Source organism: Ornithorhynchus anatinus, chromosome X1, assembly GCF_004115215.2.
Source record: "Ornithorhynchus anatinus isolate Pmale09 chromosome X1, mOrnAna1.pri.v4, whole genome shotgun sequence".
NCBI lineage: Eukaryota > Metazoa > Chordata > Mammalia > Monotremata > Ornithorhynchidae > Ornithorhynchus > Ornithorhynchus anatinus.
The window spans coordinates 8,198,943-8,223,589 of record NC_041749.1 but is presented as its reverse complement, the minus strand read 5'-3'; the positions used below and the strand labels follow the sequence as shown (position 1 = coordinate 8,223,589).

Here is a 24,647-nt window from a genome sequence, read left to right as displayed (position 1 = left end):
CTCAATAAATACGATTAATTGAGTGACTGACATAACCCAACTTGAGGGAAGATTCTGTCTGTGGAGAGTGGCAAATAATCCTAGTCCCCTCTGAGGGAAAGCTAGTCTGATCGAGGACATAATAAAAATGGGAATTTCATTTATAAGGCTTGAGTATGACAAAATGAACAGAATACCAGAGAAATTTGTAGATATAGGAAGGATTGGACTCCCTGTGAAATGTCAATTTTTACTAGCGATATGTGATCCTTTTTCTATTCTTTAGTTTAAGCCCAATGTTCTTTGTCATTTCATTAACCCGTGCAACATTCCTGGAAGGCAGAAAACCGATCACAGGACTAAATGCCACTCGACAATAGTCGTTGCTTGACTAAACAAATAAATGTTTCTGAAAGGAGAGAACATTTCAAAATCTAATTTTACACTGTGATGATATCAAAGCTAGAAAATACTAAAGTACCTTATAGAGAGTGCGTAACACAGTTGCTAATCGAAAAAAAGAACAATGCAGAAGTTGATAAAGTACAGGCTTAAACACATTTATTTCATTACAGCACGAACTGGTTTACACCGAAAGCTTCTCAGTATTGGGGCTTACATACGTAAAAAAGAACTATTAATAAATACATGAATTCACATGTACTGACCTGAATGTACACAGTGCAGGAAGCAGAGGAATGAGTTTACCTTTAATAACTTTCAGCAAAATGCTCATTTATAGTGTCTTTTGTTCCTGAAGGCCCTTGAAAGATAATGTCCAAAGCATAAAATTAACGAAAGAAACCATAAGACTATCAGTGTTCCCGATGGAGATTACTTAGATATAGTTTGAACGCTATTGCCCAACTCTATATTTGGCTTCTTCCTTCTGTTTATTGTTACTTTCTATCGGGCAATGATGTAACGGGGAAAAAGGAACAAGAAAACATATAATTCATATTTTCTCTTCCCTTATGTTGCAGTCTTGAAGACGTCAAAGAAATCTTTGAGCAGAAGTTATAAAAGATTCATTCTTCTAGTTGGAACGCTCTGGTAAATTATTTCTCGTTACACTGGAATACGACAACTCTTTTGGCAAAGGTGGGCATGTTTCCTGTGTTTGGGAAAAGAGGGGCCTGAATGGTGTTAGCTATAAAGATACTGAAAAGGAATACCTGATGAGACTCAATTATATTATTAGAGTTTCTTTAATACTGCCATTTCAACTCATAAACAGAACTAAAGTCAGCAAATTCCTTTTCCTATTTAAGCTTCTGTATCGAAACTGAGGCTCAGGAGAAAAACCTCAACCAGACAACCACAGATTGTCCTGGGTACTAATTCTCTCAAGTGAAAAAAAGCTAAATGATTTCCTTCAGTGGTGAAACAAACCAAAGTCCCGCCTATATTCAAGATTGAAAGATTTTATAAGACTCGAGACTGCAAGCTCAGTGTGGGCCAGAACAAGTCTACCAACTCTGTTGAACTGTACTCTCCCAAGCGCTTAGAACAGGTCCAGCAAATGGAAAATGCTCAATAAATACCACTCTAGATATTTTTAAGGTAGAGGCTCCGGTGAAACAATCAAAGATAAAAAAAAAAAGCCGCTCATTACATTTCAGCAGACTCTGGGGATTATTAACAATCTCCAAAGTCTTGACCCACTAATGAATCAGAAGTAAAAACTACGGTTCTGTTTTACTCTCAAAAGATGACACACGTGTATTTGAAGTTTCACACTAACGAGTTCAAATAATGGATTTATGCATTGTTTGGGTGGTAATCAACCCCAAAGAGCTTTTAATCACATCTGTGAGATAAATAACATGCAATTCACTGCTACTGGGTCGGGTGCAATCAACTGCATAAATCACTTTTATCCCTCTCATAGGAGAACATGCGATTCGCGGTCAGTGATTTTTCCTTTGAGTGTTCCTCTAAAGGACTGGAAGACATGCAGCGGCCTGGTATTTCTCAGGGACCTATAAAGCCGCCCCAGGACCCCACCAAGAGTTGGCATATCGGGAAGCAAAAGAAAAAAGGCTCGCTTCCACCTCCGCAGATGGGTCCAGTAGCGTCTTCGGACAGTTCCCGACAGCCGGTCGCAGACGGGGGTCTGAAGGAGCAGAAGAAGGATGGAGCTCGGCCTACTCACTTGGAAAAGCCTTCCCAATTCAGTTGTGCTTGTGCAGACTCTTAGCTGCCCCCCTTTAGAGTGTGGTCTAGAGGGTCCTGGGAGGCCAGTGGGATTCCACAGCGATCCTGAGAAAGTCTTGGGGCACTTCAGAGGAGACTTTCCGGAGCCGAGTCAAACTCACAGACGACTCTGGAACTAGCCTGCTCTCCCTCATAATAATAACGAATAATCACGGTATTTGTTAAGCGCTTACTATGTGCCAAGTACTGTTCTAAGCGCTGGGGTAGAAACAAGTTAATCAGGTTGGACAGGATCCCTGTCCCTCATGAGGCTCACACAATTAATCCCCATTTTACAGATGAGGGAGCTGAGGCCTGGAGAAAGGAAGTGAGTTGTGCAAGGTCACACAACACCCAAGTGGCAGGGCTGGCATTAGAACCCAGGTCCTTCTGACTCCCAGGCCCGGGTTCTCTCCACTGAGCCACGATAACCTGGGTCAGGCCAATATCTGGGAGCCATCCATGCCTGTTGGGCCCAGGCCAGGTCTCGACTTCTGATGCCGGCTCAGGAACAAATCGGATTTTCCAGGTGAGACGTGTTGGGATTGTCCCAGCTTTCACCTATATGAGATACCGTCTTTTTCATTGGCCCTGGGGACATATGTGCTTTTATGGTGACCTACTCCGCTCTGGGGATAAATATTTGCCTGCTTCGCTTCCTAAATTGAGGAAGAGGAAGCAAAATTAGCTCTAAACAGCTAATCACTGAGGATTTCCTGGGGATTAAAAAAAAACAAAAAGAAAACTTGTCCAAAAGGAATGATCTCTACTGAAGTTCTCATAATGAACCTGCCACCTGTGATAACATGAAACAGAAGCACACGATACTTCACAGGACACCTTATGGGCTGGTTACTGAGGAGTGCTGTCTACACCTGGCCTGAATAACAAGCAACAAACAGCACTCTGACACCACGGCACCACATAATAACATTTTCATACATGTCTCACTATGTACAGTTGGAACTGTTTATCTTGACCTTTGAAATCAACTTTATGAAATTTTATCGAAGAGCTGGTTGATTTAAAATCACAGTGATAATTCCGTCTTTTCTGAAAGTATTTTCGAGCTATGAAAAATATTTTAACTAGACTGGCTTCATTCCTCATTGAAACAGTGATACAAATACAAGCCTTTGATAAAGACTGCACAGAAATATAAAAAGGAAATTTAAGATATGCATCGAGAATTATTGTTTGTGATTTTTAAATGACAACAGATGTTATTGATATTTTTCTCTAGTGCCTTTGCTCCAAAAGTCAAAAAAAAATAAGTATCATCAGATTGGAGTGGTATTTTATTTCTGATTTTTTTTTCTTCTAAGGTGTATGAACCCGGCTGCCTAAACCACCACGGGATCACTACAGTATCACATAGCGAGTATCCAATGGACACCATAAGATATCATCTAATGAGTCTTAAAATTGTTCCCCAATGCATTTGGGAGGTCCACATGCACTTTTCCAACTTCTACTAGAGTTTTGGTGGTTTGGGTCTGATTAAACCAAAGATTTTCAATAAACATAGATCCACGTCCCAAGAGAACTAGAGGTTTTTGCAAAGATGCCATCATCTTCCAAGATTAGCTAGCAGACTAAATTGAAGTTTTATTAGATTACATTCCAGCAGATGTACTTTGATACAATAGAGGATATTCATTTAAAACAAAATCCGTGATCTGTTTATCTGTGTTTGTGAAGACATTCTGTATCCTAAACTCCAGCCAATGGCAATACTCGAAATTACCACAAATGTAAAAGGGGCTACTGCAGCCTATTAAAATACATTTTTACCAAGGATCGAGTGCTCGCTAACTGTTACTATAATGTGCTCCAGGAGAGAGTCTGCTATTCTATTCTAGTTGACAGTGAGATAAGAATAACTGAATATTAGTTAATATCAAAAATGTTTATCCTAAGGTTTCTTTACCTGTATTTTTAGCTGTTCTGTTGGGAATACAGCTCCCATATTCTAGAACGATGCCCTTCCTAATCGAAACACCACTATAAAGGTAAAATAATTCCAAGAAATAGAGGACGGGGGTGGGGGAGAGAACATTTAAGGTTTAAGCACGCTGCTGAGACATTTCTTTCATTCAAATCACCAAAACAATCAGTTTTTTCAAAGAAAATGTTCCCTTTAGACTGCCGCAAAACGGAGTGTGTCTTTTGCTTTTTCTGTGATGCAAAACGTTTTAAAATACAGAAAACTATCCTTAACAAAAAATATCTTCAATGTAATTTTTTTTTTTCTTTTCCACAGAGTAAACTTTTTTCCCAGTTTCCAACAGGCAGGAAGTCTTTCCTATCATTTTCTTCCTCAGGATATGATCTCTAAACCACTCTTCTCTAAAGATTTTGAATGTGAAAACCGGTCTAGGGCATCGGTATATCCTTGGCAACAGCTAATTTTGGCATCCTTTAACACAAACAGTACAGATGTCTCGAACAGTGGAAAAGCTAGTTCCTGCGAGTTCATTTGCAGCAAATTCCCTTTTCTCTTCATCCTCTGTGGAATGAACACTTGGCTCCTACCTCATGCGCCAATGGCAGTTTACCACGAAAATGGTTTTCCGAATTCAGCGTTCACCACTGTCCCCTTGAGCTGGCCGAGTTAACGACTTTGCGTCCTGTGCGTTAAAACTGGAAACCTTAGGCAGGAAAGGCATTAGCGCTCAGAGTACTGGTCCTTATTTCTCCCAAGCAATTCGTTTCTCTCTCCAGAGTCCATTTAGCTGGTAGGGGGAGGTGAGGGAGGTGAGGAACCGACATTCCTCTGCATTATACACAGGAGGGTGAGCAACTGCGTCTCTCCACACTAACCGTGTCCTCTTTTAACCCCTTCAGTAGGCGGCAAATTCTTGGAGGCTCCAGCACTAACACTCCCTTCACTTAAATCCACTCCCTCCCCACTCCTCTTAACAAGAACACCAACAATGGAATCTCTTAGGCCCTTCCGGTGTGCTAGGCACTGCGCCAAGCATTAGGGCAGAAACAGCGCGATCATCAGATCGGACACGGCCCCCAGCCCACATGAGGCTCGCAGACTAAAGGGGAAGGGAGAACACTCCGTGAGCCCCTCGTAGGCAGGGATCGTGTCGGTTGTATGGTACTGTGGCAAGTGCTTAATGCAGAGGCCTGCACGCAATGAGTGCTCAATAAATACCACCGATCGATAGGTACGGAAGTCTCGCTTCATCAGCCGAGGCCTAGGGAAGCGAGACGATCCGTCCGACATCGCACGGTGGGGAAGTGACGGAGCCGGCTTCAGAACGTGGATCTCCTGACCTGTGCACTAGCCCTCGTTGATCTATCTCGCTCTGCGGACGCGAGGCCCGGCTTCTGTGTCCCTCTCCAGGAGCTAGGCCTCGCTGTTCTCTCGCTCGCTCTCTCTCAATCCTGGAACAGTCTCCCAAGGTTGCATTTTATCAGGAGGACTTTGTGGTTAACCGTCTTAGGTGGGAAAGCAAGACTGCAGGAGAAGGGATGAAGCCCCGGGCCTTGACGGACCTCCGGACCGGGGACGTCTGAAGGGCCGGCCTGATGCGCATCCCTCTCTCCCTCGGTCCCATCGGCCTCCCCGGGCACCCCGGGGGCCGGCCGAGGGTCCGGCTCCTCACTCCCCGCTCCCGGGGGCCTCGCCGCCGGAGTCCGGCTGGTCTCGGTCGGGCCGGTCGGGCAGGGCGAGGACGAAGGGGAGGAGGAGGCCCCTGGCGTCGCCGGGCACGGGGAGGGGCTCGGGCTCGAAGCCGGCCCGCCGGTCCCCGTCGTGGGCGCCGGGCCGGTCGTCGTCCGGGCCCGGGCGGAAGCGCCAGGCCCCGGCCCGGCCGACGCAGTAGATGGCCCCGTCCAGGGCGGCGCAGCGGAAGGTCGGCGGGCCGGGCGGGCCTCCGGGGAGCCGCAGGTCGGTGGCGCAGGGGGTCCAGCGCTTGGCCAGGCAGTGGTAGCGGGACACGTCGACGCCGGGGCCCCCGACGGCTCCGGCCGCGGCCCCGGCCAGGTCGAAGCGGTAGAGGGAGCCGTCTAGGGCCACCATGTCGGCCGAGCGGCGGTGTCGGCCGCCGCTGGCCGGGCACTCCTGCCACTCGTCCAGCCGCGGGTCGTACTTCAGCAGGCGGTAGAAGAGGGAGCCGCCGGACACGTAGATGGCCCCGCGGCACGTGGCCGCCTCGTGCGCCACGGCGAAGGCGCCCCGGGGCAGCGGCGCCACGGCGCTCCAGCGGTCGGCGCGGGGGTCGTAGCGCTCCACGCTCAACAGGCACTCGCCCCCCACGGCGTAGAGGTAGCCGTCCAGGGCCAGCAGCCGCAGCTGGGCCCGGGCCTGCAGCATGGGACGCACGGCGCTCCAGTCGTCGGAGGCCGGGTTGTAGCAGAAGACCTTGTTCGAGGGGCCCCCGTTGGAGGCCCCGTCCCCCTCCCCGCCGGGCAGGACGCCCCCGGCCACGAAGAGGTAGTTGTAGAGGACGCAGAGGGCGCAGCCCCTGCCGCCGGCCCCCTCGGGGAGGCGGGTCAGGCAGCGCCAGTCCCGGGTGTCCGGCTGGAAGGCGAAGATGCGGGAGCCGGCGTCGGCGGGGTCGGCCGGAGACGGGCTCCCCGGCCGGCTCCGGGACGGGCTCCGGCGCGGGCTCTGCGGCCGGCTCTGCGGCCGGCTCCGGCTCCCTGGCTCCAAGGCCCGGTCGGGCAGGTCCGCGAGCAGCAGGCACCGGCGGGCTCCGTCCGTCCGGCGTCGGAGGATGAGGTCCCGCTCCTGGGCTCCCAGGCGGCCGTACAGGCCGGGCTCCCGCAGCACGCGGAGAAATTGGTCGCTCATGAAGCGGTAGGTGGCCTCCCGCAGGTCCCGGAGCCGCTGCTCCTTGGCCAGGGCGAGCAGCTGCAGGCAGTTGTCCAGGCCGAGATGGGCCCGCAGGGCGTCGGTGGCGCGGGGCAGGGCGCAGGGCACCTGCAGGACCCGCGCGGCGCCCACCAGCTCGGCCGCCGTGTCCGGCCTCACGGGGCCCAGCCGGCCGCTGTAGAGGTAGCCCAGCAGCAGCCGCAGGGCCGCCCAGCTCACCCCCTTCACCCGCACCACCTCCCGCGACCGGCGCGCCCTGAAGTAGTCGCTCTTGGCGGCCAGCACCGCCCTGTGCGCCCGCACCCGTCGGCCCGACACCTCGATGACCAGGTCGGGCTCCTGGCCCTCCATCACCTCTCCCAACTCCTCCTCCTCCTCCCCCTCCTGCTCCGGCGGCGGCTCGGTGTCGTCGTCGTCGTCGTCCGCCCCCTGGACGGGATCCCGGTCACCCCCGGGACGGATGCCTCGACCCACCGGCGGCGAGCTGGTCCCAGGAGTCCCGCTCTCCCCGCCGCTGTCCGGACTGGCGCACGGCTCCCCCGGGCTTTCCATGGCCGGGGTCTCTCCGATCCCCGGCTGTCCAGCCGATGCGGCAGCAGCAGTCACCCCCACGGGAGACGGGATTCACTTCTTCCGACTTCACCGCGTCCTTTCCTGGCACCGTGGAGAACCTTGTTTGGACCTGTAATTTCATTTATTTATATTGATGTCTGGTTATTAGGATGTCTGCCTCCCGACCACCCCCGGATGGTGACCTCATTGTGGGCAGGACGGTCTCTCTTTACTGCTGCATTGTACTTCCCCCCAAGCGCTAAACACAGTGCTCTGCACACAGTAAGCGCTTAATAAATACAATTGAATGAATTGTTGGCATGGACATGGGTCTTCCCCAGGAGCACAGAAGTGCGTCAACTTCCAGCAGCAGGAACCCCCTTCTCAACTTTTGAGCTTGAAGAACCTGGACATGCTATGGGCCTCGACCTCCTCGGTAGTGTTTTACACCAGTTCAGTCATCTCTCGGAGGTGGCACGGTCTGTGATGAATGTCCACGAGAGACAGAGCGAATTGTTTATAGTTTTCGGCTTTCTCTGAAAAAGTGGATTAACTGTCATAATAATAAGGATGGCATTTGTTAAGCGCTTACTATGTGCCAAGCAGTGTTCTAATTGTTGGGGTAGATACAAAGTAGTCAGGTTGTCTCACATGGGGCTCACAGTCTTAATCCCCACTTTACAGATGAGGTAACTGAGGCACAGAGAAATTATTATTATGGTATTTGTTAAGCGCTGACTATATGCCAAGCACTGTTCTAAGCACTGGGTTAGATACAAGGTAATTAGGTTGTTCAACATGGGGCTCCCAGACTCAATCCTCATTTTACAGATGAGATAACTGAGGCACAGAGAAGTGAAGTGACTTGCCCAAAGTCACACAGCTGACAAGTGGCAGAGCTGGGATTAGAACCCATGACCTCTGACTCCCAAGCCCAGGCTCTTTCCACTAAGCCACGCTGCTTCTTGACTGTAGTCAGCAAGGTGGACCTACCTATCAAGTTGGGACAAGGAGAACGGTTCTCTTTCTCTGGCAAAGTGGATCCTCTTTGATCATTTGGTGTTCATTCCACCTCCCCTCTGCTGTGGGTTGGAGCGCATCGCTGGCCCACTGGACGATGACCTCATTTGAAATATCGAGCGCTTGATACAGTGTTTTGCACACAGTAAGCACTCAATGCATATGATTGAATGAATGAAATATCAGTTTCTTCTCCGCTTCTAGGTGGCCATCTTTCTTTGGTGATTTTTCAACATATTCAAGATCCGGTAGATATTAAAAAATGCTGGGGATTTCCGTTGTGCTCTTGGCACGGGCTATTCATGCAATCGTATTCATCGAGCGCTTACAGTGTGCAAAGCACTGTACTAAGAATACACTGTAAGGTTATGTTGTTCTGGATGCAGGTGATGTGTTTCGCCGGACGGTAGGGCAGAAGGAAAGGGAGAAGTAATTTATCTCGTGGAGGATACATAAACTGTCCACGTTGGAATTATGCCCATCATTTATCAGACTTCTCATGGGTCAGTTTCTTGGAGCTCCAGACATTGCTTCTGGATTTCAAAATACTTCTTGAGCCTGCTTTTGTTTTGGGGGAAAAAAAGAACATTGAAAAATTGGATTAGACATTTTTCAGGACTTTTGTGTAGGCAGAGCTTGTAACTAGAGTTTCTTCAGTGTATTCAGGTTAGAACATACTCAAGTATATTACCCTGAAAGCAGTCAGTGGATCACATTTATTGAGTCCTTAGAGTGTGCAAAGCACTGTACTAAGCACTTGGGTGATTAGGATATAAGAGAGTCTGTAGACACGTTCCCTGCCCACAACGAGAACTTATGCATGGTGGGGCTGAGGGAAGGGTGAATCAAAGGTGAAAAAAAATCATTTGTATCCTTTTATGACCAAGTCCAAATCGGTTGATGAAGTCTGCAAGTCCCTTCCTTCCCAAAGAGTCTGTGATTCTATATTTGAAATGGACCTTCTTAAAAATAAATAGCCCTTTAGCAATAAGAAGAAGAAGAATTGCATTTGTTAGCACTTATTATGTGCCAAGCATTTTACTAAACCCTGGGGTAGGTACAAAATTGTCAGGTTGGACACAGTCTAAAAGATGGTTCATTTGGATGCTACAAATGTGAAACTTTCAAAACTACAACTCCATATTTGTAGTTGCAGCAGAATCAACTGGATGAGAAGGAATAATAGCTTAACTGCCTAATAAGAAGGCCAACTAGCTTAAATTTAGCGAATTTGCTTTTGATAGATTCTACAAGAAAATAATTTAAAAATAAAACTAGCCTTTTCTCAGTAGCCACTTTATTTGTGCTGGAGAATTATTCTCTGCTCTTCTCTTAACGCGTTAAGAGTTCTTAAAATTCCAATACATTTCTGTTGGCTTCTCATTCTCCCAGTGGTGGACAATCTGCTTTTTACAGTTTCATTGGTTTCCTGTAAAAAGATGTGAGGACTCTGAAAACACAACCGAAGCCTGTGCACCCAATGGGCAATCCATCAGTAAAAATTAATAATTACGATGGATGCAATCAGGCACTTAATGGACCAGACAGCTGGTCCTGCAGGTGATCATCAACAACAATTACATTTGTCATCCTCGAGTACAGAATCTCAACGTCTCCTTCTCTCTAGACAACATAAAGAGCCAGTTGAGCGAAAACTGGTTAGACACTAGACTGCATTTTCATAAGAGAAGCTTAAGGTAACAGAACCGTTAATTTACAAAATGCTCAAAGGCAGGCAATGTTACCTCTGACACTTTGCCACTGAAGTGAAACTTAGCAACTGAAAATAGGGTAGTTTTTTTTTTGAGTAAAAAACAAGCTGTCATCGACCAGGGGTGTGTGTCAGGGTTATAATACACCTTCTTTTGCTCTTGGTACATGTCTTGGTTTTTATAGCTTTCAAAAACATAAAGGATGTATTTTCAAGTGGCACTTAGCATTCCCAATATAACATGCCTATTTGATCTTTTCTAGTCAGTCATGGAAATTCTTCTCATTTAAGAGACTCTTCTTCAACTTCAGTACACATTTTATTATATTTTCATCTCCTACAATCCTAATATCCTAATTAGGTTCTTGAATTTATTTCTTCCAGATGGCTAAATCCTTTACAAACTCTGGGTAAACATTCAGAAGATGGTCTTGACAAGGAAATGAAAGAAACCTAACATGAAGGAGGATGCATGCGGATTAGAGAATGTGTACTCTAATCAAGTTTATCTGGATTTGCAAAACTCTGCTCCCGTAAACCAGGGTTCACTGATGATCTAGGCCCCAGGCTGCTGGGTCCAAACCCAGAAAAATACCCTACTTTCAGCTCTCTGATAATAATAACAAAAACCATGACAATATGATAATAATGATGGTAGCATTTGTTAAGTGCTTACTATGTGTCAAGCACCATTCTAAGCATTGGGAAAGTTAGAAGATACAGAGGTCAAAGGCAGTCCCTGTCCCTCACAGGGCTCACAATCGAAGCAGGAGGGAGAACAGGGATTGAATCCCCATTTGACCAATGAGGATACCAAGGCACAGAGAAGTGAAGTGACTTGACCGAGGTCAAACAGCAGGCACGGGACAGGGCCGCGATTAGAACCAGTCCTTCTGACTCCAGGTCCGGCCTCTTTCCACTAGACAATGCTGCTCTTCTACCTCCAGAAGGGATTGTATCCCCAGAAGAATCTCTCTCTATGGCTGTATTCGCAGCAGATCCATTAGACAGAACACGACAGTCTCAACCTTTGATGTATTTGAATCCAAAGCAGTTTTACCTTCAACCGAATGAATTTGGGGCCGTGGGCCCTCTGGTTATAAACCAGGACTAAGTCCTGTCACCCCAGAGTTAAAGCTTCCAAGGGAAGAAGGTATGGCATTTGGAAGTCCAACCAAGATCCAATTAAAAGTTCTGCGTCGGCCCCACTGGTCAGGATTGAACCTAATTCCCAAACCAGGGATGATTAAAAACAAGGCTGACTTGGTAAGAAGAAACAAAAGAGTGCTACAGAGAAAACTAAAGGAGAAACTTCTAAGCCAACTAGTTACGGTCCGGAAGGTTTAAGATCATCAGCATGGATCATCAGAGAACATGTGGCCTAGGAAGGACAACACAGGCCTAGGAGTCAGAAGGACCTGAGTTCTAATCACAGCTCTACCACTCAACTGTTACGTGACCTCAAGTGAGCTTTTTAACAGCCCTGTGCCTCACTTACTTCATCTGTAAAAAGGGGATTACTACTGTAAGCCCCGAATGGACTGTGTCAAACCTGTATCTACCCCTGCGCTTAGTACAGCGCCTGACACATAATGAGTGCTTACCAAGTGCCATTAAAATTTTAAAAATCAGCAAAAAATCAGCAAACCCAGAGACCTGATTACCACACTACGCAGTTATACCAGGTTGGTGGCTTGCAGAACTTTCATCAATTTTCTGGCCACACGTTTAACTGCCCAATCTTTTATATATCAATACCAATTACCCCAGAGCTTAGAAAAGTGCACATAGAAGCACATAGAAAGCAGCTTAGCAAATACCATAATGAATTAATTAATGGCATTTATTGAGCACTTTCTGTCTGCAGAACACTGTACTAAGCGCTTGGGAGAGTGTAGCATAACAGAGTTGATAGGCACGTTCCCCGCCCACAGCAAATTTATACTCTCAAGGGGAACACTGAGTCAGGTTGGGTGGTTGACTTGACTGTCACCTCACTCATTACTCTTCTCAGAGCTTTGAGACATCTTGTATAGAAACTGTCAAATTCTCAGGGCATCTGAAAGACCCTGGATCCTCAGATCATTTTTTGCATTAAAATATAGTTTTGGTCAAAGTAGATGAGATGACTCGACATTAAATATCATTCCTAAATATTTTACAATATGAACAACTGTTCTGGGAAGTTTGTAGGTGCACAGCTGTTAAAAAAAAAAATGAGTTTTATCAACCTAATTTCATTCTGTCTTCTTTTTCAGTCTGGGGATTTACCATCTTAGATCTACTCATTGTAAGCAGGGAATGTGTCTACAAGCTGTTATATTGTACTCTCCAGAGCACTTAGTACAGTGCTTTGCACACAGCACGAGCTCAATAAACACCATAGATTGATTTATTTTGGACAATATTCTGGAAAACGTACAGTAAAACAAATATTAATGGGATAATTCTTTATAACCTCTTTAACTGTAAAGGTACACAGAGGCTGTGATGAAGTATTATTATCTTCCAGGAACCCGAAGGAAAAACCTCTCAGAAGGAAAACAGAACCATAAACTAATTGGAAAAACATCACTTGAAAGAAAACTGGAAAAGTGGATCTCTCTCTCTGGCTTTTTCTCTTGAAATATTATTTTATAAAGGCCATAGAACCCAACTTTATTTTTTTTAAAAAAGGTCTTCCTGTTCTGAAATCACACAGTGTTTCAGAGAATGGAATCATTTGTTTCTGTTTGGAGGCTGAGGCCTGATGGCTTTTTGTGGTAGCTAACTCCTTTTCTTTTGCCTAATTGACTGGCTGCAAAAAAAAAAAAAAGAAAATCTGGTTGTGTGTCCTCTTAAGTCAAACCAAAGGAGTTGGGTTACTGTTTGGTTAATCGGGCCCATCACAAAAAACACTGCACTATGGTTGAGTCTTTCAGATTTTAACATAAAACTGGATGGAGCATTTGAACCCTCTAATAAAAACCCAGGACTGTCACGGGTCAGGTTCAGGCTTGTCAAAGGCCCGCAAGCAAGCTACCCTCTGCCTTCACAATAAAGGATCTGCACAATCAACAACCACCAGGACTATAAGTGTGTGCTTTTGATTTTGGAGAGAAATGAGGGCATTCCGAGTGACCAAGAAGCAAAACAAAATAAGTGAGATTTTTTTTTTAAGAGACAAGTTTGTTAGTAACAGCCTGAGAGTGACGGTATGGTGGTGTTGCAAATAACCATTAACTTTGCCCTCTTCTTCAAAAGCTTTTTTTTTCTTTTTCCCCATCAGTAACCTCAAATAACACAAAGAGGTAACTTATTTAATGGTTTATAGGACAAGCCCAGTGAGGCCTAACATAGGAGTAGCCACGTGAAGCCACACGGCAGCATTATGGATTGCTGTGAAAACGTAATGTTACGTCTGAGGATTTAGTCCTAACCCCATTTTAAGTACCACTACAAACCACTTAAAAATAAACATAATCGGTGCTTGGAAAATGTGTCAGTTTGGCAGCCTTGGAGAATACCTGCCCTCATTGCAATCTACTCCTATCCACCAAATTAAAAAAAAAAACCCAACAAACTAAAACAAAACAAAACAAAAAAACTTTCCCTCCTGGGAATTCAAAGTGGATGTACTGGAGAAGGGCTTAGTAGACCACAAAGCCCAGAGAAGATCTAAACATTACATCAAATGTTGCAATTACTGAACCTAAAGGTAGAAAGAAACTAGTTTTGTTTTGCTCTCCCCACCTATTGATCTACTGCCATTCTTAATCTGGAAAGAGGAGTCACATCTTTTTATTCTCCTGATCTGTTCAAATTTTGGATCTGTGCTATGACTACCAACGGTAGGCCCAAGTGCAATGATATTTGTGATGAGACATTAATCTCCATCTCAATCTTTCCATTTCCCAAAGATTACCAAATGACATAATGGGATTTCTTTTTTTTTAGCTAGACTGCTGCTCTCTGAGTTGTGAGTTTTCCTCAACCAATTCCCTTCGGTGCAAATACACAAGTGGAAACTGAGGCCAAATGGGGTGCAGGGAAGGAATTGGGGAGGGTTGGGTGGGTTCATACCAGGAACATTGTATAATTCTTCCCCTGGAGCACTGAGTGAGAGAAAAGTCTCAAGATCAAATGAGTGAAATCTGATTTTACATGGTCCATTACCTAAAAGGCCTGGGGAGAAAGAATTTCAGAGCTTTATTTCTCCCCAAGTTAATTCTTACATTTTAGAAGAAAATAATTAAACTATACCACTTTCTCCAGAAGGACTCAAAGTGCTTTTTAGCATTTGGCACTGTGTCCACTCTGAAATCACAGTATTTATGGGGGTGTTCAGCAGAGTAAGCAAAGTGCTTAATAAATACCATCCGTCATTGTTATCATCACAGTTTCCCTTTGGAAAAATGCAGACATTTTGCATTATTTTCACCTACTTTCAACAACTGAGTACAGTCAAAGGTACATTTTGAGTGTCTGAGGTTTGGGGCAAATGATAGCTGAATTTCAATAGTCGCCAAGAGCTACTGCACAATTCAGATTTGATCAGATGGAAAAATTCTCGATACCCAAGTTCTGCGTGGGTCCGTGATTCCCAGGCACATCCATCTAAATAACTGTAGAGCCACAACTGAATCAAGCAGGGCCCTCATTCGAGTGGAAGCAGCAGCAACCTCAGTTGTTGTGTGACATTACATCAGAGCTGTTCTGCAGACCGATGAGGGACCCAGCTCCAATGAAATACGAGCAGATGAGCGGAGGGAGTGAGGTGAGTGATGGGTGATGGTAAGGCCACGTGATGTAAATAATAATTGTGGTATTTGTTAAAGTGCTTACTATGTGCCAAGCACTGTTTCTGAGCGCTGGAGTAGAGACAAAGTAATACTAATAAATGATACTTTGTAAAGGGCTTGCTGTGCGCCAGGCACTCTACTGGGGTAGATACAAGCGAATCGGGTTGGACACAGTCCCTGTCCCACGTGGGGTTCACAGTCTTAATACCCATTTTACAGATGAGGTAACTGAAGCCCAGAGAAGTGAAGTGACTTCCCCAAGGTCACACAGCAGATCTGGGGCAGAGCCGGCATTAGAACCCACAACCTCTGACTCCCAGACCCGCGGCTCTTTCCACTAGGCCACATTGAGGAGAAGGCAATCCTACTGGGATGGAGCCCAGACTAAACCAGTTGAGTACCACGGCTGCAAGCTTTAAACACTAACCAAATCCAGCACACGAGCTTCAATTCAAGTGCTTCACACAGTGCTCAGCACATGAGAAGCACTCAGTAAATACTGAGAGGCAGCGTGGCTCAGTGGAAAGAGCACAGGCTTGGGAGTCAGAGGTCATGGGTTCGAATCCCGGCTCTGACACTTGTCAGCTGTGTGACTGTGGGCAAGTCACTTATCTTCTCTGTGCCTCAGATACCTCAACTGTACAATGGGAATGAAGACTGTGAACCTCACGTGGGACAACCTGATTACCCTATATCTACGCCAGCGCTTAGAACAGTGCTCTGCACATAGTAAGCGCTTAACAAATAACATTATTATTAAATACTACTGATGAATCTCTTGTAACAAACAATAATAAAAAACCACACATCTTAGTGGAAAGACTACAGGCCTGTGAGACAGTAGACTTGAGTTCTAATCCCGGTTCAGCCACCTGCCTACCTTGGGCAAGTCATCCAGGCTCTGCCACTTGTCAGCTGTGTGACAGTGGGCAATCACTTAACTTCTCTGTGCCTCAGTTACCTCATCTGTAAAATGGGGACTGTGAGACTGTGAGCTCCCTGTGGGACAAGTTGATAACCTTGTATCTCACCCAGAGCTTAGAAGACTGCTTGGTACATAGTAAGTGCTTAACAAATAGCATCATCATCATCATTATTATTAAACTTCTAAACTCCTAATCATGGGCTTTGAAGCAGGCCTCACTGACCTCCTACTCCAGCCCAGCCCGCAAACTCCGCTCCTCTAACGCCAGCTTATTCACTGTGCCTCGATCTTGTCTATCTCGCCAACGACCGCTTTCCCACGTCCTTCCCCTAGCCTGGAATTCCCTCCATTCTCCCAGACCACCACTCTTCCCACCTTGAAAGCCTTATTAAGGTCATACCTCCTCTAAGAGGCCTTCCCCGATTAAGCCCTCTTTTCCCCGGCTCCCTCTCCCTTCTGCGTAACCTAGGCACTTAGATCTGTGACCCTTGGGCATTTGACATTTGCCCCATCTTCAGTCCCAAAGCATTTAGGTACAGAGCTAAAAATGATCTACTAGAAATTTACGTTCATGTCTGTCTCCCCCTCTACACTATAAGCTCATTGTGGGCAGGGAACGTGTCTATCAACTCTGTTGCGTTGCACTCTCCCAAGCGCTATTTATTGCCTTGATTCTATTTATTGCTCTTGATTCATTCATTCAATAGTATTTACTGAGCGCTTACTTTGTGCAGAGCACTGTACTAAGCACTTGGAATGCACAAATCGGTAACAGAGAGACAGTCCCTGCCCTTTGACGGGCTTACGGTCTAATCGGGGGAGACGGACAGACAAGAACAATAGAAATAAATAGAATCAAGGGGATGAATATCTCATTAAAACAACAGCAAATAAATAGAATCAAGGCGATGTACATCTCATTAACAAAATAAATAGGGTAATGAAAATATATACAGTTGAGCGGACGAGTACAGTGCTGAGGGGAGGGGAAGGGAGAGGGGAGGAGCAGAGGGAAAGGGGGGAAACGAGGGTTTAGCTGCGGAGAGGTGAAGGGGCGGGGTAGAGGGAGCAGAGAGAAAAGGAGAGCTCAGTCTATTTATTGCTCTTGATTCTATTTATTGCTATTGTTTTTGTCTGTCTCCCCCGATTAGACCGTGAGCCCGTCAATGGGCAGGGACTGTCTCTATCTGTTGCCGATTTGTACATTCCAAGCGCTCAGTACAGTGCTCTGCACATAGTAAGCGCTCAAAAAATACTATTGAATGAATGAATGCTTACGACTCAGGAAGTGCCCAATAAATTCCACTGATGATTCCTCAGTGCTAAGTTCAGTGCTTGATACAGGGTAAGTGTTTCAACAAATACCATTCAAAAATAACAACTTCCCCATTCTCAGGAATACCGAGGGAGAAAAGGTTGCAAATATGCAAGTTGGAGATAATTTTATAAAGCTTGGATCTTTTGCTCCTCTCGCCCCTATCTTTCAACAGTGCCTGGGTGGCATTAGAGCCGTGGACTGCCGAGAAGCAGCGTGGCTCAGTGGAAAAATAATAATAATAATAATGTTGGTATTTGTTAAGCGCTTACTATGGGCCGAGCACTGTTCTAAGCTCTGGGGTAGACACAGGGGAATCAGGTTGTCCCACGTGGGGCTCACAGTCTTAATCCCCATTTTACAGATGAGGGAACTGAGGCACAGAGAAGTTAAGTGACTTGCCCACAGTCACACAGCTAAGTGGCAGAGCTGGGATTCGAACTCATGACCTCTGACTCCAAAGCCCATGCTCTTTCCACTGAGCCACGCTGCTTCTCTAAAGCCCGGAAAAAGCCCGGGCTTGGGAGTCCGAGGTCATGGGTTCGAAACCCAGCTCTGCAGTTTATCAGCTGTGTGGCTTTGGGCAAGTCACTTCACTACTCTGTGCCTCAGTTACCCCATCTGGAAAATGGGGATGAAGACTGTGAGTCCCATATGGGACAACCTGATCACCTTGTATCCCCCCCCCCCCCGTGCTTAGAACAGTGCTTGGCACATAGTAAGCGCTTAACAAATACCACCATTATTATTATTATTCAACTCGGTTTAGCAGCCTTATGGGACAGAGTAAGAACAACTGGCTTTTTAAGAACCAAAAATAATAAATCCTGAGAATTCACATGAGTTCAGGAAAAAAAATGAGAAGGAAAAAGTTGAGACTAAAGGCAAGAATTACGCTTTTGTGCCTAGGCCTACTGGGCTCTTCAACTGTAAAACTAGAGGATTTGTCGATGGAAGGAGAACATATTTCTGTAATAAATAGATCTTCGTGTAGTCCTACTGAAAATCAGTTGCCTTTCTCTCTGTACAGTCCTGACTTGTTTACTTAAATACTTTCACAAATTCATGTATGTATGTATGGGGGCGATAGGTCATTCTGTAGAGGGGGTAAGAACACGGTCTCCTTATTTCCGGTTAGAACAGCAGTTTGCAAAAGCCGATTTTGCTAATAAGGAGCTCTCTTATGAAGACATCTGTTGGAATCTGAGGACAGCCGTAAGCTGATATCTTGCCCAGTTCCCAGAACAAAGCACAAGGCAACTGACAGGGGAGAAAAGGCCAACGGTGGTGCCGTGGCACATTTCCACCATGCTTAGAGGGGAGGATATTAAGGGCTGTTGCAGGATTTTTCAGCAGGTCAGAGGTAATGGGAGAAAAGGGAGACAAGAAGCCCCATTTGGTCCTGGGACATTGTCCAACCTCATAACCTCCAGCAGGAAGAGCCAGCCCCTTCCAGACAGCGAGCGTCCTGGGGCTAGGAAAGTCCCGAGGAACAATATAAGAATAACTGTGGTATTTGTTAAGTGCTTACTGTGTGCCAGGCACTGTACTAAGCGCTGGGTGGATCCAAGCAGATCAGGTTCGGCACAGTCCCTGTTCCACATAATCAGATCAGGTTCGGCACAGTCCCTGTTCCACATAATATTAATGTTGGTATTTGTTAAGTGCTTACTATGTGCAGAGCACTAAGCGCTGGGGTAGATTCAGGGTAATCAGGTTGTCCCACATGAGGCTCATAGTCTTAAATCCCATTTTGCAGGTGACGTAACTGAGGCACACAGAAGTTAAGTGACTTGCCCACAGTCACACAGCTAAGTGGCAGAGCAGGAATTCAAACCCATGACCTCTGACTCCCAAGCCCGGGATCTTGCCACTGAGCCACGCTGCTTCTCAGTGGGATTCCCGGTCTCAATCCCCATTTTACAGAGGAGGTAACTGAGGCACAGAGAGGTAATGATAATAATACATGATATTTGTTAAACAATTATTATGCAATCAATTGTATTTATTGAATGCTTACTGTATGCAGAGCACTATGCTAAGCTCTTGGAAGGTACAATTCAGCGAGAGAGAGAGACAATTCCTGCCCACACACCAAGCACTTTTCTAAGCACTGGAGTAGATGCAAGGTAATCAGGTTGGACACAGTCCCTGGCCCAGTTGGGACTCAGTTTTAATCCCCATTTTACAGATGAGGTATCTGAGGCCCAGAGAACAATGTTGGCATTTGTTAAGCACTTACTATGTGCAGAGCACTGTTCTAAGCGCTGGGGGAGACACAGGGGAATCAGGTCATCCCACGTGGGGCTCACAGTCTTAATCCCCATTTTACAGATGAGGGAACGGAGGCACAGAGAAGTTAAGTGCCCACAGTCACACAGCTGACAAGGGGCAGAGCCCGGGATTCGAACCCATGACCTCTGGCTCCCAAGCCCGGGCTATTTCCATTGAGCCACGCTGCCCAAGGTCACACAGCAGACAAGTGGCAGAACCCACGACCTTCTGACTCCCAGGCATTATCCACGACGCCATCCATCTCATCCGCGGCCACAACCCTTCTCCTTTTGGTGGCCAAAGTCACAGGGTCGGGGAGGGGCTATGGAGCAAACGCAGTGGGCCTGTTCCCTCAGTGGACGGATGATTGCTCCATGGACACCTAGGTTCTGATACCTACTAGTGGCCCAGGATTTTTTTTTTTTGGTGTTGCGGCTGTCGTTCAGGTAGTTGGTCACAACTTCCCCCTCTAGACTGCCAGCTCGCTGTGGGCAGGAATGTGTTCGCTGTTATACTGTACACTCCTCAGCGCTAAGTACAGTGCCATGCACACAGTAATCGCTCAATAAATGAAGGAGCTTCCCGGCCAAAAGCTCGAGCCTAGAGAAGCAATGTGGCTCAGTGGAAAGAGCCCGGGCTTGGGAGCCAGAGGTTATGGGTTCAAATCCTGGCTCTGCCGTCTGTCAGCTGTGTGACTGTGGGCAAGTCACTTTTCTTCTCTGGGCCTCAGTTCCCTCATCTGTAAAATGGGGATTAAGATTGTGAGCCTCATGTGGGACAACCTGATCACCCTGTATCTACCCCAGTGCTTAGAACAGTGCTCTGCACATAGTAAGCACTTAACAAATACCAACATTATTATTATTAGACTTCGACTGATGGTGTCTGGCCCTATGTCAAGCAGGAGTCCAAATTCAGAGAAGAGGAGGGGAAATTCATTCAACTGTATTTATTGAGCGCTTACTGTGTGGACTGAGCACTTGGAACGTACAATTTGGCAACAGATAGAGAAACTCCTGCCCAACAATGGGCTCAAAGAGGCCGCATCTGTGAGTCAGAGAACCTGGGTTCTAATCCTGCCTCTGCTACCTGCCTGCTGTGTGACATTGGGCAAGTCACTTCTGGGCCTGTTTCCTCATCTGTAAAAACGGGAAGTCTGCCTGTTCTCCCACCTACTTAGTGCTGCTGTAAGCTCACTGTGGGCAGGGGACATACAGGGTATGTCCCTGTTCATTCTTATATTGTACTCTCCCAAGTACTTAGTACAGTGTTCTGCACATGGTATGTGCTCTACAAATATGACAGAGGATGAAATGCTTTTATCCTCGGATGTCCTGCCTAGATAAAGCACTGCTGAGGACTGCTTTCATTCTCCCGTCACTTCACTTCTCTGGGCCTCAGTTCCCTCAGCTGTAAAATGAGGATTAAGACTGTGAGCCCCATGTGGGACAGGGACTGCGTCCAACCCAATTATCTCATATCTACCAAAGTGCTTAGAACAGTGCCTGGCACAAAGTAAGCGCTTAAGAAATACCATTACTATTCTACTCCTACTAGCAGCACAGGAGGGAGAAGTTAGAAACGATGCAGACATCCACCTTGGCTGGGACCTTACACCTCATCCTCATTTCTAAACCCAGCATTTTTGGAAATGGAGTATCCCCACTTTATCTGTTGCCTGGGGTCGGTTGCTTCGGCAGATACGATGCCCTAATTGGATGAGGTCTGCTTTCTCCCGTGCCTCAAAGATGTTAAGGTGGGCAGACTTCCCAAGGCAGTGAATAGGAAGGACTGTGCAATGCCCAAGAAAGGGATCTATCTCCCGGAAATATGGCCTTTCCATTTGCTAAATAGATTTCTTTAGGTCTGGAAAATAGCTTCTGTGGTTGGCCTCCACCAGCCAGTCGGCCAAGAGCTGGAAGGAGTTTCTAGTAAAATAACTTAAAGGCACCACAGAAAAGGACATAAAGTGGGAGAACGCAGATGATCCAGTGGCAAAAGAAAGGGGAGGGGGAATCTTCTTTAAGCACAGACTTCAAGCCGACCGTAATTCCGGGAGGCTACTGAAAAATAACGCCTAGAGTAGCAAATGAAGGTGACCACCGTTAATATTAAAAACTGTGGGATTTGTTAAGCTCTTACTCTGTGTTAAGCACTATGCTCTGGGCTGAGGTAGATACAAGACAATCAGGCCCTATGTGGGGCTTACAGCCTAAGTAAGATGGAGAACAGGTACCGGATTTCCATTTTGCAGATGAGGAAACTGAAGGACAGAGGAAGTGAAGTGATTTGTCCAAGGTCACACTTGGCACACTGTGCTGTCACACTGAAGACAAGTCGCAGAGTTGGGGTTAGAACCCAGGTCCTCTGATGCCCGGCACCGCTTCTCAGCCAGAATATTCTGAGAGAATCCACCAAAAATCAATATTCACCGGAGACTCATCCCTCCGGATCAGGAGAAACAGATAACGCCGCTGAGCAGAGAACCCATGATGATCAGGGAACGCTTGTGCCTGCAGCAGCAGAAAACCCTGGAAACTTCCTTTCGGCCAGGAAGTGCTTCTGCCTTTATCATCCTGTGAATAATCTGTAAGGGTCTGTTTATACTGCACTATTCCAAGCGCTTAGTACAGTGTTTTGCACAGTAAGTGCTCAATACAATTGAATGAATGAATGAATGCCCTGAAGGCAGGGGCCTTGTCTATTATAGCGCACTCTTCCAAGCACCTAGTATAGTGTTGTGGGCACAAAGTAGGTGCTCAATAAATACTTCTGCTCTATGGATTGTTTTCAATTCGATGCTTATCAGGTTGTTTCTCTCTTTTAGCACAGTCAAAAGTCATGACTCAGGTTGGACTGAGAGGACTAACAATAAGAATGATAACTGTGGTGTTTGTTAAGCACTGAATATGTTCCAGGCACTGTACTGAGCACTGAGGTGGATACAAGCAGACAGGGTTGGACACAGTCCTGTCCCACCTGGGGCTCATAGTCTCAGTAATAATGATAATAATAACTGTGGTATTTGTTAAGCACTTACGGCGTGCCAGGTACTGTACTAAGCGCTGGGGTGGATACAAGCAAGTCAGGATGGACACAGTCCCTGTCCCATGTGGACTCCCAGGCCCATGCCACCCAGTCAAACCCCAAAACCCCATAAAAAGAAGAGCCATGTGTTAAATTTATTTTTATACAGCTAGAGAAGGTATCATGCCACCCCCTTTAATTTGGTGCAACGTACCAGTGACCTCCTATGTGCCAAATTTCAAAATTAAATTTCAACACATTCACTAAACATATACCCGTTCCTTCACTTAGTGCCCCAAAGCTGGTTAACCACTGTGGACCCTCTCAGTCCACTTCATTAGACCTCATCACTGGTTTAACATTTCTTAGGTTGCAATATCTAGCTTTCCCTGGACAAGCTGTGTTCACTTTTAGCGCCGTCCCCTGGCTGTGAAAAGGTCACCTTGTCCTGATCAAAAAAAAACCAAAAAAAACTTAACCACATGGCTATTGTTTGTGCAGTAAAAGCAGTGGTTTTCCGGCTGTCCTGGAACTGGCCTTGGAGGGAGAGTAGTGGGAGTAGCTGATGTAATAATAGATAGAATAATAATAATAATAATAACTGTGGTATTTAAGTGCTTACTATGTGCCAAGCACTGTTCTAAGCACTGGGGTAGATACAAGGTAATCAGGTTGTCCCATGTGGGGCTCACAGTCGTTAATCCTCATTTTACAGATGAGCTGAGGCACAGAGAAGTTAAATGCCTTGCCCAAGGTCACACAGCAGACAAGTGGCAGAGCTGGGATTAGAACCCGCCTCCTCTGACTCCCAAGCCCAGGGTCCTTCCACTAAGCCTCGTTACTTCTCCAGACAGGCTCTGATCTAAGCGCTGGGGTAGATTCAAGACATTCGGGTTAGACATGATCCCAGCTCCACATGGGGCTCACAGTCTTAATCTCCATTTTTCAGATGAGGGAACTGAGGCCCAGAGATATAAAGTGACTCACCCAAGGTCACACAGCAGACAAGTGGTGGAGCCAGGGCTAGAACCTGGGTCCTTCTGACTCCTTCTGACTCCCAAGCCCACTAAGTCACTGCTTCTCTAGCTGAATGATGGCACCGGAACGATAATAATAACAATAATAATGTTGGCCTTTGTTAAGCGCTTACTATTTGTAGAGCACTGTTCTAAGCACTGGGGTAGATACAGGATAATCAAGTTGTCCCACATGAGGCTCACAGTCTTAATCCCCATTTTACAGATGAGGTAACCGAGGCACAGAGAAGGTAAGTGACTTGCAAAAAGTCACAGAGCTGACAAGCGGCAGAGCCGGCATTCGAACCCATGACCTCTGACTCCCAAGCCCGAGCTTTTTCCACTGAGCCATGCTGCTTCTCCATTCCTGGCTCAGAGAGGGTAATTCATCTATGGCAGAAAGTGCCCATCTTCTTCCTCCTCCTCCTCCTCTTCAGCAATGGCTACCGCAACTGTCACTGTAACTGCCTCTGCTGAGTTCCTTCCCGCTGCCAATGCCAAAAGAGGGACTCTTAAATAAATCTGGCCTTTCAGCCCCTAAAAGCACGACCACCCCACCTAATACAGGACATCTGGTCACCTTCCCAGTCTAAGCCCCCCTTTTCCTCTGCTCCTCCCCACCTCTCCATCACCCCGACTCCCTCTCCCTGCTCTACTCCCTCCCTGCCCCACAGCACTTGTGTATATGTGTACATATTTATTATTCTATTTATTTTATTAATGATGTGTATATATCATTAATTCTTTTACATTCATTTAATAGTATTTATTGAGCACTTACTATGTGCAGAGCACTGTACTAAGCACTTCAAATGTACAATTGGGCAACAGATAGAAACAATCCCTGCCCAGTAAAGGCCTCACAGTCTAAACAGGGGAGACAGCTTGTTCACTTGATATCGGTCTCCTCCCTTCTAGACTGCGAGTCCGTTGTTGGGTAGGGATTGTCTCTATTCGTTGCTGAATTGTACTTTCCAATCGTTTAGTGCAGTGCTCTGCACACAGTAAGCGCTCAATAAA

General features: G+C 46.5%; 1 protein-coding gene across 2 annotated transcripts in view; it reads right to left on the bottom strand.

Moving 5' to 3' along the window:
- Positions 1–5,699: 5,699 nt before the first annotated feature.
- Positions 5,700–24,647, bottom strand: part of KBTBD11 (kelch repeat and BTB domain containing 11) — a 45,470-nt gene continuing 26,522 nt past the window's right edge. The window contains exons 1-3 of one of the 2 annotated variants that reach the window (XM_029051556.1): positions 19,553–19,568; positions 8,552–9,139; positions 5,700–7,688 (exon numbers count right to left, since the gene is read on the bottom strand). In XM_029051556.1, the coding sequence (XP_028907389.1) occupies positions 5,792–7,558 (1,767 nt within the window). In that variant the 5' untranslated portion in view covers positions 7,559–7,688; positions 8,552–9,139; positions 19,553–19,568 and the 3' untranslated portion in view covers positions 5,700–5,791. Of the gene's footprint in view, positions 7,689–8,551; positions 9,140–19,552; positions 19,569–24,647 lie in introns of those variants that run through there. The other variant, XM_029051557.2, reaches the window with a different exon arrangement.